Genomic DNA, 15377 nt, shown 5'->3' with positions numbered 1-15377 from the left:
CAGCATAGAATGCCGTCATCAGAAAAGGTGCTTATGTTCTATGAGCAAACATAAGAAACATGAGATACACAAACTTAGAGAATCTACCCCAAATGTTCGCAGGGGCTATCTGTGTTCCACCTGTGGAGCATTCCACATTCTAAGCTTGTATGGGTCTGATCAGCCACAGTTAGATACACATAGATAGTAATGTCATTTTGTCCTCTTCCAGAATGAAGGATAATAATCAACTGACTAGCACAGCTCTATCTACTTGGGATCAAATCCTCTCTCCGACAACTTTCTACCTGTAGGACCTTAGACAAGTTACAAAATCTCTAGGCTTAAGTTTTCTCATTTAAACATTAGGTTTAGTCAGTTTATTTTGAGGTTACATTCAAGTCTAGGTCTATGATATTTTAAATATTTTTGATATTTATATATTTTAATTTAAATATTTTAAATATTTATGATTTTCAATCTTCATCCAATTCAGAGACCAAGGAAAAGTATTTAATTTAAATATTTTAAATATTTATGATATTTTCAATCTTCATCCAATTCAGAGCCCAAGGAAAAGTAAAAGCAGGAAAAGAACTTGGTTACTTTTATCAATTGCTGCCTCAACACTTGTAGACAAAAAATGGAAACAGATTCGCTCACTGTGACTAGCTAATACAAGTCTGTTAATATATGAATTTCTTTTTTATTTAACAAAAAAAGGAAACAAGTGGCTGAAAAATCAGAAAGTGTTATGACTGATGTTTAAAGAAACAAGATTTCTAATACATCTAAAATTTTTGTGCCACTTTTAATTTTTTTCTAAAGACAATTTCACCTTGAAAGTACAGCAATAATCTCCTTCATTTGCCAGTATCATTTACCATATTCATATCAGGTCTTAAAAGCACTGTGTGCAGAATACTTCTCTGTCTTGAGGAGCTGGCAATTCTAATGATAGAAATGATGGCAATACTAATATAGAATCATCTACTTCTAATTTTTCAAGTTATCTTAGAGGAATTCTGCCCAGCAATCATATAAATAACCGATATCTTGACCCTCTGGAAACTTATGTATGAATAAGTATGCGTATGAATGTAAGTGTCTGTGTATGTCTTGTGCCAAATAGGTCATAGAAAATCAACTGACAGGACCCAACAGACATCTGGAATTTATGTTCAAGCGTCTTCTAACAGAGAATAGACAGTTAAGACCTAACCAATCTGAAAGTAGTTACAGCCAACTGTTAATTATTCAGAAACCATAATCTAATTGGTGAGTTATTCATAATCCTGCTTCCATTGTGATCTTTCTGCTGTCTTCCTAGTAAGTATTAACACCAGTATGTGTTATCAGACAAAAGAAAATGTGAATGACTTTTTTTTTCAAGCTACAAAGAGGTTAACACTAGTGCCTAAAATAAAAGATTTCCAAAATGCAGTGATTTAGTTTTCCAATCAGGCAATTCAAAGTTGGATATCTTTAAGGAGAAATTACCCATTTCCTTTTCAAACAATAATATATAAATCCAAAAGTTTTTTCTAGGAAGGAATCTCGTAATCTATAGGCTGACATCACTCTGTAATATCAAGACTCAACAAATTCTTCAAAAGTTTCTTAAATATTTCTGAGTGAAAGGATAGTTTTTAAATCTCATTTACCTTAAGAGCAAAACTGCAATTCTCTATATCACAGGTGGGTGGAGAACTGTAACCACAGTAGCTAAAATCAGACTTAGTCACACACAGCTGTACTAAATAGGATAATATCAAGGAAGCATTAACAAGATATAGCAAATACTAAGAAAATCCTTGAATCTGAAATGATAGATTTATCTCTGCAACTTAGTATATTAGTATATTGTACATTATGCTTTATTGGGATTTAATGACTATCCAAATTGTTCTAGTGGTTCAATGCATGTTCAGTGCACTTTGGAGATTTTAAAAGTCAAAAATTACTTTGAATTGACTATTTTTGACAGTAATGAGAAAATAATGTCAAATTTTAAATCCTAAAATTAAAAAAAAAATCAAGTTCAGAATAATAGTAAATTTCCCCATACAAGAAAAAAAAAAAAAACATATCAAAAATCTCCCACAATCACTTAATAGGCCAAGAAGGAACATTGAAAATTTCTTTCAGAGATCTTCTTCCTTGATTAATTAAGTCTATTCACCAAGTTTAATCAGAGTTACAGGTCTAAAACATTTTACTTTAATATTCTCAGTTTTCAAGAATTTTTGGTTTTAAATCTAATCTGCAAAGAATATTGATAAAACTTGGTATTACCAACTGAGAGACATATAACTTTAGAAATCTGTCATTATAGTAAAGGGGAATTTAAATATTATTGCTCCATTTAAGATTAATGCATCTTAAATATTCTTCTGGTATTTTGTCCATTTAAAAGTGAGACATTTTGATAATAGAAACAAACATCAGAAATTTATATGGTACTTCATTTTCAAATCTGTATCTCCAGACATAAATTTAATTTCTTGGAAAAAAAAATTAAGAAACAGATGTAACATGAATTAAGGACAAATTTTAAACTCAATTCACTCCAATTATATTTTTTAAAAGGTGCAGTGAATCTCATATGGAAACTGTTCAAATCTGTAGCACCTTTATTGTCAGAGTGACAGAACACAATTGTCTAATGACATCTCAGGTTGATCTTGAAATAAAAGCAACACAAAAGCAAAACTAGAAAACTAGTTTTATAAATCTGATTAAAACATTTCAGCCTTACCTTCTCCCTCTATAGTTAGTATTTCCTTCTTTCCCCTATTTATCTTCCTGAATTCCTTTTCTTCAAACCCTCCCAGAAAAATATCTTCAGATTAATAAGAAATATTACAAGAGAAATAATACCAACTTTGATACATTACTTAAAGGGTTGAATATCTCTTGTGTTGGAATTGTTACAAAAAAGTCAAAAGAACTCTTATTTCCTTAATAGGAGAAGCAGGGATGGTAATAAAAGTAATAGCAAAGAAAGGACACAGTTGTAAATCTGAACCAGGAGTGTAGGACAGTAATTAAGCCAAGCCTCCTTTTCCTTACTTAATAATGACCTTATTTAATCCTACTTGCTTGTCTGATTCTCTTCAGCAAAATTCCTTTCTTGTTAATCCTATGCAGATCTCCACAGGATTAACAAGGAAAGAATTTTGCTGAAGAGAATGACTAAACTGATTGTTCTCCCTAGAAATATTTTGAAATTTATTTTGGTTTTAACTAAGTAATATTTGTATACTGAGTGCTAGGTTCTCTGTTGTTGGGTTGTTTCAGCCATGGTTGACTCTCGGTGATCTTTGGGGTTTTCTTATCAGAGATACTAGGATGGTCTGCCATTTACTTCTCAGCTTGTTTTACAGATGAGGAAAGGGAGGCAAATAAGGTTAAGTGACTTCCCCAGAGTCACACAGTAAACCAGTGACTAAAGTTGGTTTTGAATGAAGGAAGATGTCTTCCTGACTCCAAGCTCAGCATTTTATCCACTGTACTACCTATCTGCCACAAGTTCTTTAGAGCAGTGTTAATATTTTTCAGTTGGTGAGATAAGACAAATGCTACCTATAAGATATCTAAAAATCTGAAAACAAAGAAATATGATGCTTAAAGGACAACACAAGGCATAAACAGGGATGAAATTCTGGAATTATAAGTCTCTAAGGATTGTGACATCGAAAAAAGTGTAATGAGAAAAGGTAGGATAAGATCTGGGATTTAATAAAGGGACAAAATTTGACTAGGTGTTCAGGAAGGCATTCTAGAATATGCACAATGGAGACAAGATAATGGAGACTAAGCAAAATTAAAGCCCAAAACACAAATGTAAAGGACAGTAAAGAGACCCATTTTACTAAAATATTGTGTGAAAACAATAGGAGACAAATTTTATTAAATGTTTTGACATCTAGATTGTGAGGGGCCTTAAAGGAAAGATTGGGAATTTGAATTTTAACATTACATAAGTATTTAGATATAACTGAATGATGTGGGATGGGTGAATTACCTAAGGAAAAGGGTATTTCAGGAAAACTAATTTGGTAATTTTGTACCAAGTAAAATGGAATAGAGGTCAAAAAACTATATGTATTGGTTTTTGTTTTTATTTTTAAATACTGCATAGGATTGAACATTCTTGTGTATGTTTTTGACATTGTTTATGAAAGACTACTGTGAAATCTGGCATTAAAGTGGATATCAGGAAAACCAAGTTTCTTTTTGTTTATGATAATATAACTTTCTACAAAGGAGATTCTTTTTTAGCCTCTGGATGCGCAAATGAAAAACGATCTACATTTATTCACTCTATAGAGATATTGTATGAATTATAATGGCTATGAAATTTTAGCATTTTTGTAAGTTCTGAGTCAAATAAGTTATCCCTTGCTAAAATGTCAATATAACAAAAAAATGACAAATCTTGACAAATACATTCTACAACATCCCAACCATATCACAAACTAACTGTAGAGTGACAAAAGTAATATATTTTGATTCTAAAGTAACTAGGATGAATACTATTTATTAAATAGATCCAAAAACCTTTTCCAATATAATAACCCTAGAAAACTAAACATTTATTTCACTGATATTGCCACTGTTCAAAACTTCTGTGCATATCTTCTTTAAAGTTACTTGTATAGTGAGTTTTATGTCATGTAAGTCTCACTGCATAAACACTTATTGATTTTGGCCAAAGATGATATTGCCCAATTTGAATACACATCTTATTCACCAAATCTGGCTCTGAAAAGTTTTTGACATTTTAAAGTATTTAATTCACCTTCAAAGGATGAATATATTCCCAATTGATTATTTAAAAAAAAAAAAAAAAAAAAAAAAAAAGGACTATAGACTTTTAAGGCAAATGGTAATTTTTTCTTCAAACAAGATGAAAACCAGTGGTGTAGTGTAAGAATTTACATTTTTTTAAACCTACAATCTGCATAAGACCATCTGCTTTCAATAGCCTTTCAACAGGACTTCTTCAATTTTTTTTTTTTAAAGCAATCTGGTGAAGCCAATGGATTCCCCACAATGTTTTAAATGCAATATATAATCATACATATGTATGTATGTATGTAAGATTACAAAGGAAAGCAAAGATAAGTGAAAAATAAAGATGTAATATTTTTTCTCATTCAAGTTCATGAATCTCCCCTGAAATCTATTTGCAGACAGATTAAGAATCACTATCTTTCCTTTTTTGCTTCAAAATTGCCAAGGAGGAATTCCATGAAGGTATTCAACACTGAAGGCATCCTTAGGACGAAAGGCTTTGAATGATACTTACTATTGAACAATGTTTTATTATTACTTTTAAAATTAATTCAATAAATATGAAGTAACATGGACTGTACAAGGAACAGGGTTCTTAACACTATCCTATTCCTGCCCTTTACCAGCACATCTCATAGCCTATCAAAGACTATGAGTAGATAGAAAACATAAGAAATTGTTTATTTTAGAAACTAGAGACCAAAAGAAATGATTCTTGTTTACAGTATTTATTACATTAATATTTAGTAAATATTTATTCTTTGACTTGCATAGTTCCTTTTGACAAGAGCCAATAAATCACCTGTATTGTTAGTTCAAATTATTTTAATTTTTAAGGTCTTTATGGAATATTAAATGATTAACTGGAAAGATTAAATAATTAAGGCTAACAAAAGATACTTCAATAATTCGTTAAGTATATACCAATTATAAAGTGAGAGTGATTATAGAGAGATGGCCTCAAAGCTACAAACACTTTGGTCCAAGTTCTGCCTCTTGACATATACTTGCTGTATGATTTAGGAGTAAGTCAATCAACTGCTTGGTGCCATAATAGAAAGAATAGGTGCTGACCTATGGTTGGTAAAGGTAGTTCTCACTTGAGAGTTTCTGATACCTATGAAATCAAAGATCCAGACAATTATATGTCAATTATATAATATCCTCTCCAACGTGTATGGTAGTTAAGATACATCTTTACACATACCCTTCAAAATTTACTGATCCAAGCTGATAAACCCTTTAAGAATAAAGTAAATTACCAAAGTATTTCTAATTATGAGATTAAAGCTAACAGTTTACTAGATATAGTATAATATTGAACCTGACTGGCTAGTAAAATACTACATCTCAAATAAAAGCATCTTAAATATTCAAAAATTATCATTACTTCAAACCACCATTTATACAAAACAATAAACCACATTTTCTGTCAATAGTTATTTATCATCATAAGGCAGTCTTCAAAGCCAAATTTAAAAAGTGCTGGCATTTGGCAGACTTTTACAAAGTAACCAAGGTCAAAGTACAAATAAATTTTGAAATGTGCAGCTCTGTACTGACTCAAGCAACATAAGTGATGAAAATACTTGCTTTAAAAAAAAAAAATTGCTTCATCTGACTTCATAGATGAAAGTCATTCTTTTTCATGTTAACAAAACAAAAATCTTCCAGACAGCTAATATCTATTAATATCAAACCGTAACATTAAAGAATGTTATTATTCATTATATTGGGTTCACCCCTTCAAACAAGAAGAAAATCATCCTTGCACTGAAATTACCTTTCTCTTCCAAATAAATTTCTCTGCTCCTCATCTGTTTTATAAGTTTTCACTTTCTGGCACTATTTAAATTACCCCTTTTGAATTCTAATCTATTTCATTTTTTCCACTCCCAGGAACTATAACCTACAGGGGCAATTTTAAGTAGAATCTACATTGTCTCCAGGAATATCAGAATATACCAAAATCTGTGGCCATTTGGACTGAAATGCAATCTTCTCTTACAAACTTCAACTTTAACACAGGATGCAGATTTGAGCACTAGCTAGCAAACGGTTATAATTATGTAATTTTTGCTAAAGTGAAAGGAACTATTTGATCCTGTTTTATTTCCCACCCTTTTTGGTAGGCCTCCAGAGGTCATTTCAGGGTAAAATGTACTTTGATCAATCTTGGTCCAAAATTTTTTTAAGAGTTTAAAAAAAAAAAAAAATTAAAAAAAAAACAACAAACCACCCTAACAGGCCATTTTAGCTAAACAAAACAAAACAAAAAAAACCTAAGTCTGATTAGTCAGCTTGAGAATAGTCACCACCATGTAAAACAGGTGTGTTCAGCAGTATGGTATATTTCAAATGAAAACATATTTTAACAGAGAAAAAAGGATTTAAACCTTTTGCCAAAGCGCTGAAAACATTATGAGCATGGATGAGTTGAAGGTGTATATAATAGCATAATTCTAAAGATACTTTAAATCCTCTAATAATATACCTCAGAAATTTGAGTCATTATAAACATCTAAGCTTATACTTCTTTAAAGACCAAAAAATTTTAAACTAAACATTCTGGAAAGAACTGGCATCATTTTGGACACCTAACATATAGTACTTTAATGCAGTGATGTCCTGAAAGCTTATCGGGATGGATAGGACCGACTCTCTTCACTGCCCTCAATGCTTTCTGAATCCTGGCATGAGTTTTTTAAAAAGTTTTTCCTGTTTCCTCACTTAAAAAGTAATAACTGACAGTTTGACAACTAATTCTTTCACTAAGCCTTCTTTTATCAATCCCAAAGCCTAGGAAACCAGATGAGTAACCTTGTTAAGATGTGTTAAGAAAGAGTAAATAAGTTGTAAATACTTTTTTCTTTTAAAAGATCCATGAGCTTTAATTCTACAGATTATGAAAACTTTGGCTTTCTAAGGATCTCTAATCCCATCCCCTTTCTAAAAAGTTTACTTCCTATTTCTTGGTAGCATTCTATATGGATCACTAGTCAGAAAGTGAATAAGTTAAGGTAAATAACAGGTAAGGTATTACTATAATCAGATAACAAAAGAAGGAACAATGTAGCAGTAATTGGAAATAAAAATGTTTGAATTACACATACTCTGACTTGTGATTTAGACAGATATAAGTTAGGTTATTATCTTCTGATATCAGGTCAGGTGGTCCAAGCCCTTTGTTTTATCACTGAGGAAACTGAGGCTCATGGATGTCAAATGATTAAATCAAAGAAGGAGGCAAAGTTCATAAGTAATGTAGCTTTCTTTTCCAGGAAAATTTGATTTGTGAAATAATATGCCATTGATTTACCACTGTCCAGGAGATCTCAAACTACGGCCAGCCGGCCAGATGCGGGCCCACTGAGGATGTTTCTGGTTTGGCAAATGGGTTGAGGAGCGGAGATAGTTTGAGCCGGCCTTCCAACAGTCTGAGGGACAGTAAACTGGCCCCCTATTTAAAAAGTTTGAGGACCACTGGTATAACCTATATAAAAAGCAATGGCATCTGTTGACACGTATAAATCACCTAACTCCAAATACCAGGCCCCAGTCACAATATAGCTAACTCTTAACAGCTCTATAAAATCCCTTTGGTTATTTTCTTTCCCCTGAAAAACTGATCTTAGTATTGTGGAAAAATGTAAAAAGATCAAGGAAAACACAAGGAGACTACTACTTTCAAGAGAACTCTCACTTATAAGGTGTGAAACCTTCACAGTGATGTGCCAAAATGTTTGTGGCAGCCCTTTTTGTAATGGCTAGAAATTGTAAAATGAATGGATGTCCATCAATTGGAGAATGGTTGAGTAAATTATGGTATATGAATGTTATGGAATATTATTGTTCTGTAAAAAATGACCAACAGGATGAATACAGAGAGGCTTGGAGAGACTTACATCAACTGATGCTGAGTGAAATCAGCAGAACCAGGAGATCATTATACACTTCAACAATACTGTATGAGGATGTATTCTGATGGAAGTGGATATATTCAACATAGAGAAGAGCTAATCCAATTCCAATTGATCAATGATGGACAGAATCATCTATACCCAGAGAAGGAACACTGGGAAATGAGTGTAAACTGTTAGCATTTTTTTGTTTTTCTCCCCAGGTTATTTTTACCTTCTGAATCTAATTCTTCCTTTGCAATAACAACAACAATTTGGTTCTGCACATATATATTGTACCTAGGATATACTAACATATTTAATATGTTTGGGAATGCCTGCCATCTAGGGGAGAGGGTGGAGAGGAGGGGAAAAATCCAGAACAGAAGGGAATACAAGGGATAATGTTGTAAAAAATTACCTATGCATATCTACTGTCAAAAAATGTTATAATTATAAAATTTATTTAAAAAAAGAAAAAGAAAAAGAAACCTTCACAGTGACCATGGAAAGATTCTAAATGTTCTTTTCTGTTTACTGGATAATTCATGAAGATGTGGACCATTCAAATGATTCCTCTGAAACCTCATAAACCTTATGGAAATCAGATTATGTGAAATAATAAATACTTAGCTCTTCTCTCTCATTCTAATCCAATGTTTCACAAAAGTGATCCTGAATTCTTGAAAGCTTTACTAACACACTGTGGTGTAAAGAGTCAATTGACTTCTCTTTCATTCCTAAACTACAAATAGTAAAATTTCTCTTCTCCCTAGTTTAGGGTGGAATGAGGGAGACTTTTCTTGACAGTCCTTGATTGTTAAGCATATTTGTGTACTCATAGATTTGTTGATATGAACTCCACAAAAATTTGCCTTCCTCCAATAATATACATCTAAGTTTAAAACAATACATCAATACTATTGTATCATGCTGCTGTAAAGGTTCCAGGGTAATTCTGTTCTGCTTGTATGATAAAAGGAGGAGCCATCCATTCAGATTAGTAGTTGGTTTTTACATAAGCTATGTTTCCTGTACTCAAGTCACTGTCATATGATTTAGACTTTTAATAGCCAAGGCAGATGAAGAAGTTGGAACAGTTCTCAAAGGCCATTTAATCCAATCCCCTCCTACTTTACAAATGAGAGACCCAGCCAGGATAAGTGATTTGCTTGCCATCACATAGATACTAAGTATGAAAGGTAGATTTTCTAACATCAAGACCATTCTTTTTTTTTTTTTTAAACACTATTGTGTTGCAACTCCACTGAATAACAAAATTAGAATTCTTATAAATGCTTTAAAATGACCATGGGAACTATATAGCATCTTCATTTTAGTTTTTCATGGATTATTTAGTCTACTTTCTCCCCCTTCCTCCCAAATGTAGAGGTAACTAACATACCAAAAGAACCTAAGTTCCTAAAAGGTCTCTTTCACTTTAGATTTCCTGTATCTGTCACTTTACACAATGCACATAATAGATCACAAGTGATCCCATTGTTACAAACTTTTAATTATTAGACTGAGAGTAACATTTAAAAATTTAAGTACTTGGACACCACCCCTCCTCTAAGGAAGCTCTATGGAGTGGAAAATTCAGAATCATTCAAAATTTCCAACCAAGGAATACTGTATATTTGAAAAAGGAAATGACAAACTGCTGCAATACATCAGTTACCAGCTCCTCTTCATTTTGCTAGTAGTGACTTACAGGGAATGCTGATTAAAAGTCAGGGAACAAGTTTGACTACTGATTCTGCTACTTACTACTGTGTGTTCTTGAGTAAGTCATTTGACTTTTGAGAGCCCAGGTTTCCTTATCTACATAGTAAGGAATGTTGATCACCATGTGTCCTGTTCAATTATAAATTAAATGACATTGTATTTGTAAAGTACATTGCGCCATGCCTGACAAAGTCTATATAAATGCTTGTTTCCCTTCATCTACATACTATCAAACCTTAGCTAGTGCTAAGATTCTACTTCAGTGATTAACTAACTGATCATGCTATTTTCATCCTTTTAAAAAAATATATAACTTGAAAAAAATTGGAAAAAAAAGACTATAGTATATAATTACATGTTAATTAAGAAAATCTCATAGAGTGATGTTATGTCCTAACAAAATTCTAGACCTTGAAATCAAATTCTTAATCCCCCTTTGAAATAATCTTAACGTTTTATAGCTATTTATTTATTGTTTCATTAGTAGTTTATCATCAAAACCATTTTGATGTAATCCATAATAGTTCTGGGCTAGGCACTATATAAAACAAGTTAAATAGAAAGGCTTCTAAGAGATGACAGTCTTTTAAAATTGAGTACTAGTAATAAAACTGTGTAACTAGTATAAAATATCACTGCCTGCTTTTATATTAAATTTATTAACAGTTAAATATGTGTGTCTTGGCAAGAAGACCAAAAGCTTCAAATGAGTCCTACCTTTATATACTTTAAAAGGCTATACATAGATATATATACTTTATATACTTTAAAAGGCTATACATATATATATATAAAAGTATACTTTAAAATATACTTCTTACATCTAAAGAATTCTCACCAACATATAACTAACTCCACTGAGGACAAAGACATGAACTTATTTATAACTAGTAAGATCTTGGGTAGAAGAATAGCAAAAAATGCAAAAGGATGAAGAGAAAAGCCAAAGTAGAGATTCATTATTTCTATGTCAAGTGTCAGTGGGAGTAGCAGAAACAAAATACAAGTTTTGAAGGTTTAAGTTCAGCCACCTAACCAGGAGAGTACATTTTTCTTTCTCTCTTCTTTTTTAAATCACATACTATTACTTTCAACCTAACATGGCTTTTTTGGTTTATCAAGAATTATTCTATCCTTGGACATCTGGCTGAACAAGTTTAGTACGGTGCCAAGATCTAGATTTTGATACTGGTCTAACTAAATATTGAGGACTTTTTGCTTATTCCTATAAACTACTTATTTCACAACATGAAATGAGATTAAAATAAAAATTTATTCAGAAATATTATGTAGACACTTAAGTGAATAACTATGCTGATCCATTTCAAGACAAATTCTCTTTTTAAGGTCTAATTAAGACCTATATGATCTAAGAAAATAAGACCAGGAATCCAACAGAGCAAAAAACATGTTTAAGTTTCAAAATGATCCAGTGAGACTGTATCTGGCTCTGACCCATTTTTTTCTGCTCTAAAAACACCCTTTCAGCAACAGGAAACAGCTATTATAGACATTTAAATGTCCATAAGCACATGACTCTTGACAGCACTATTGTAGCTCTGGCTAAAAGGACTCATTCTTAAGAGATTCTTAAGTATCTTCAAACTTATGACTATGCAAGACACACACATACATGCATCCTATGTATCTATATCTATTATCTTTCTATATAGAACATTCTGTATAGTGTCAGTTTTGTTTGTGTTATTATGAGGTTGTTTTGGGGTTTTTTCCATCCATTTTTTGGGCAACTGAATAAGATGTCATGGAGGGGGACAACTGCAAGTTTTTTCAAAAATGGTTGAATCCACTCTTCCTAGTTGTATCATTCGGAATAGGGTTAGGATAGTAAATAAATGTCATACTGAGTAAGACTTTAGTAAGATTGAGTACAAGTCTTCCAAGAAGGTAGAATCTATCTATAATAAGCTAAAAGAGGCCAAGAGCAGGTTTACTTGACTTACTCACCAACTGTTTTAATAAAATTCATTTACTATAATATTGTGGAAGTAAATCATATGACAGGGATTACAGTAGCTTAGAAATGGAGACAACTCAGCCAGGTGTATCACTTCTTCATTCCTCCTCCCACCAGAAAAAAAAGTTTTCTATGTAAAATGAAAAACTTTTCTTATTATGCTTCAATAGATTTTAATGGAAAACCCTCTTTCTTCCTTCCCATATTTCCATTTGAGTCATGTCTAAGAAAACAAATCTTTGGAAATAATTAGAATTAAGGGCTTCGGTGTCATTTTTAAAGTACCCTGTTTTGCCAGAAAGAGGGATAAGGGCAGGAAGTTCAAAATTGTACTTCAAAAGTACATCTTTGAAGAGGGCAAGACAAGGGTAAAAAACTGAAGGTACCACCACATAGTAGAAAGGACTACTGGCCAGGATTGGGGTCTATCCTTAACTTAATAAGTTTTGTAGTTTGTAAAATGAAGGAATCCAACTGGGATTTTAGGATGTAGAGTTTAATGGGACCTCAGAAATGAGCTCTAAGGTTGGGTACAGCTGAAAAATGCTACAATTCTACTTTAGAGTCATATCACTGGAAAGAACCAGTCATAAAACATTTCTTTAGACCACGAACACCCACCCATCCCAAAGCATTTTAGTGCTCACTAAAAAAAAAAGTAAAGGTAAAAGAAGTTAGAAAATCCCCTGTTTATGACAGAAATTCAACCTAGTATAATTGTGGATGCAAACTTGTTGCATAGTGCCTTGCTTCCATGCCTAAGAATACATCAACATAGTCAAAGAGCTCCAGGTCTGTATTTTGTAAACAGGCAAATACAGAGGACATATGCAACCTCTTCCAGTCTCAAGGCTGTGCCACCTGCCACGCACTGTCACACCGCAGAAAGCTGCAGAGTGGAAACGTGAGGCTCCCCTAGACGAAGGCTTCAAGGGTTATCTCACTTGTTTTTGCATCTCTACTACTTCGGGGAGGGGAGGGACGAGAAATCTCCCCTTCTCCAGCTTCCGTGACTACAGCCTAAAGGAAGTTTTCCTTTTTTCTTTCTCTCTTTTTTTGGGGGGGTACCTTCTGGGATCAGAGAACGTACAATAAAGGCAGGTTTAAACCTCAAGTCTAAATTGGCCTGGCTGTACCAAGTTTTCAGGTTACTAATCATTCAGCCATTTCCAGGAAATTCCTGGCGTGGTTACCTCACCAGGGGGCAATGGGAAGAACTGAATAGTCCCCCTCCCACCAATAAGGTTTTAGCCTTTAATTCAATTTAAGAGTTAGAAATGACTGCTCCCCTTGGGGCTACCCAATAACTGGCGTTCCCGGCCCGGCCCCTCGGTCTACCGCTTACCTCTTTGATCTTGGCTCTCTTCTGACGGATGTCTGGGTCCGCGGGCTCCCGTCCTATAGCCCCGATAGGAGGGCGGAAGTCCAGGTGAGGCAGTCCATCGGCATTCCCTTGATTGAGCAGTTTGTCTTGAACAACTTGCTCCTTCTCGTGGAGAATATCTCTCTGAATCTCCTCGGGCAACTTCTGCAGCGTCTCCTTGGCCTCCCTCAAGGCTCGCTCGTGGTCCTCCCGAATCTTGGCCAGATTGTCCGCGGCGGCCGCCGCTGCCCTCTCACCTTCGCCTCCGTCCTCCCCTTTCCCCCCCGCACTGATGCTGCCCACGCCGAGCCCCTGCTTGTGGTCGGAAGCGGGAGGGAGGGCCGAATTGGAGTGGAAGAAGACCCCGCTGAGGAGCTTCGAAGAATCGGGCAAGAAGAAGATCGCCCCGAAGCACAGCGTGATGAAAGCGCTGAACACCAGCAGCAAGACGAACTTCTCGGTCAGACGGAAAGCGCCCGGCCCGGCTACCTTCCTGATGCCCAGGCCCCCGCTGCCGCCGCCGACCCCACCTCCCAGTCCGCCCCCCGGAGGGCTACTGAACACGGGCAGCAGGCCCCCCATCGGCATGTCTCCGGGAGCCTGGGGACGCTCGGTGCCCGATAGCAGCAGCTACAACCCCGAACTTCGCCCCTGCGCCCGGCTGTCAGGGGCTCCGGGTCCGAGTCCCGGGCATCCAGAGACCAACAATCTTCCCGTTAGGCTGCAGCTCCTCGCCCGGGAGTCAAAGTGAGAGAAACAACTTCCCACCGCTCACTCCTTTCTGGAGGGGGTCTCCCGGGGAGGCTGCCCACCCACACCGCGCAGGAGGCTCCTCCGGTGGCAGCTGCTGCAATGAGAGAAAGCAGAAAAGGAGAATTATTTGGATAAAGTTTCCGGTGGGTCCCCGCCCCGCTGGGGCCCCCACCTCCAGGCAAGGCTCCAGGTGCCGCCCCCTCTGCCCCCTCCTCGGTGTTCACGTGGAGTTTTTAGGTCCTCCACCTCGGACTCGGTGTCCTGCACACACCTGGGTGGCAGCAAGGGCTGGGACGAGATCGGACACCTTCCCCCCACAGCAAGCACAGCCAACTCTAAATGTTAGAGGGGCGCGGCCAGGGGCCAGCCAACTTCAGCCGCGCACCGTGCTCATCATTCCTGCTGCCCCACGGCGCTGTCGGCGGCGGCTGCGGCTGCTGCCGGGTTGTCCTGGCCCCCGCTGTCCTGGGCGGGCTGGCGGGCTCTCCAGTGAGCCGTACTGCACGATAGCTGTTCCTCGGCTGCCGGGTTTCCACTAATGCAACTCCCGGGCTCTAGGCTATCGGAAATGGGGGCGGTGACGCGCTGCCAAGAGTGACAGCTCCTCCCGGCCAATCCTCGGCCTCCCGGGGCCCGGTGGAGGGCGCACGGACACAACGAAGGGAGGGGCAGCGTGGGGCTGGGCCGCGGGAGGGAGCCCCGTTCCAAGGTGGGAGGGGGGTAGGGGAAAGAGGGGCGGGGAATTTACGGGAAACTCGTCCTCCTGGGGGCTGGAGGCTGGGGGTCTGCGGAGCGCGGCGGACCCCGGGGGGAGGGGAGAGAGCAGGAAACGCCGGCGACCTCGTGGCGGGAAGGGGGAAGAGCTGGGGGCTCGAGG

General features: G+C 36.4%; 1 protein-coding gene across 3 annotated transcripts in view; it reads right to left on the bottom strand.

The window, feature by feature from the left end:
• The window catches only part of MAN1A1 (mannosidase alpha class 1A member 1), a 166940-nt gene extending 151898 nt beyond the window's left edge, over positions 1–15042 (bottom strand). Inside the window, exons 1-2 of one of the 3 annotated variants that reach the window (XM_074309988.1) lie at positions 14772–15042; positions 13730–14594 (exon numbers count right to left, since the gene is read on the bottom strand). In XM_074309988.1, coding sequence (XP_074166089.1) covers positions 13730–14335 — 606 coding nt within the window. In that variant the 5' untranslated portion in view covers positions 14336–14594; positions 14772–15042. The remainder of the gene's footprint in view (positions 1–13729; positions 14595–14771) is intronic. The other 2 variants (XM_074309989.1, XM_074309987.1) reach the window with 2 other exon arrangements.
• Positions 15043–15377: the final 335 nt, after the last annotated feature.

The sequence above is a fragment of the Sminthopsis crassicaudata genome, chromosome 4 (genome assembly GCF_048593235.1).
Source record: "Sminthopsis crassicaudata isolate SCR6 chromosome 4, ASM4859323v1, whole genome shotgun sequence".
In the NCBI taxonomy this organism is placed as follows: Eukaryota; Metazoa; Chordata; class Mammalia; order Dasyuromorphia; family Dasyuridae; genus Sminthopsis; species Sminthopsis crassicaudata.
This window is presented reverse-complemented; position numbering and strand designations above follow the sequence as displayed.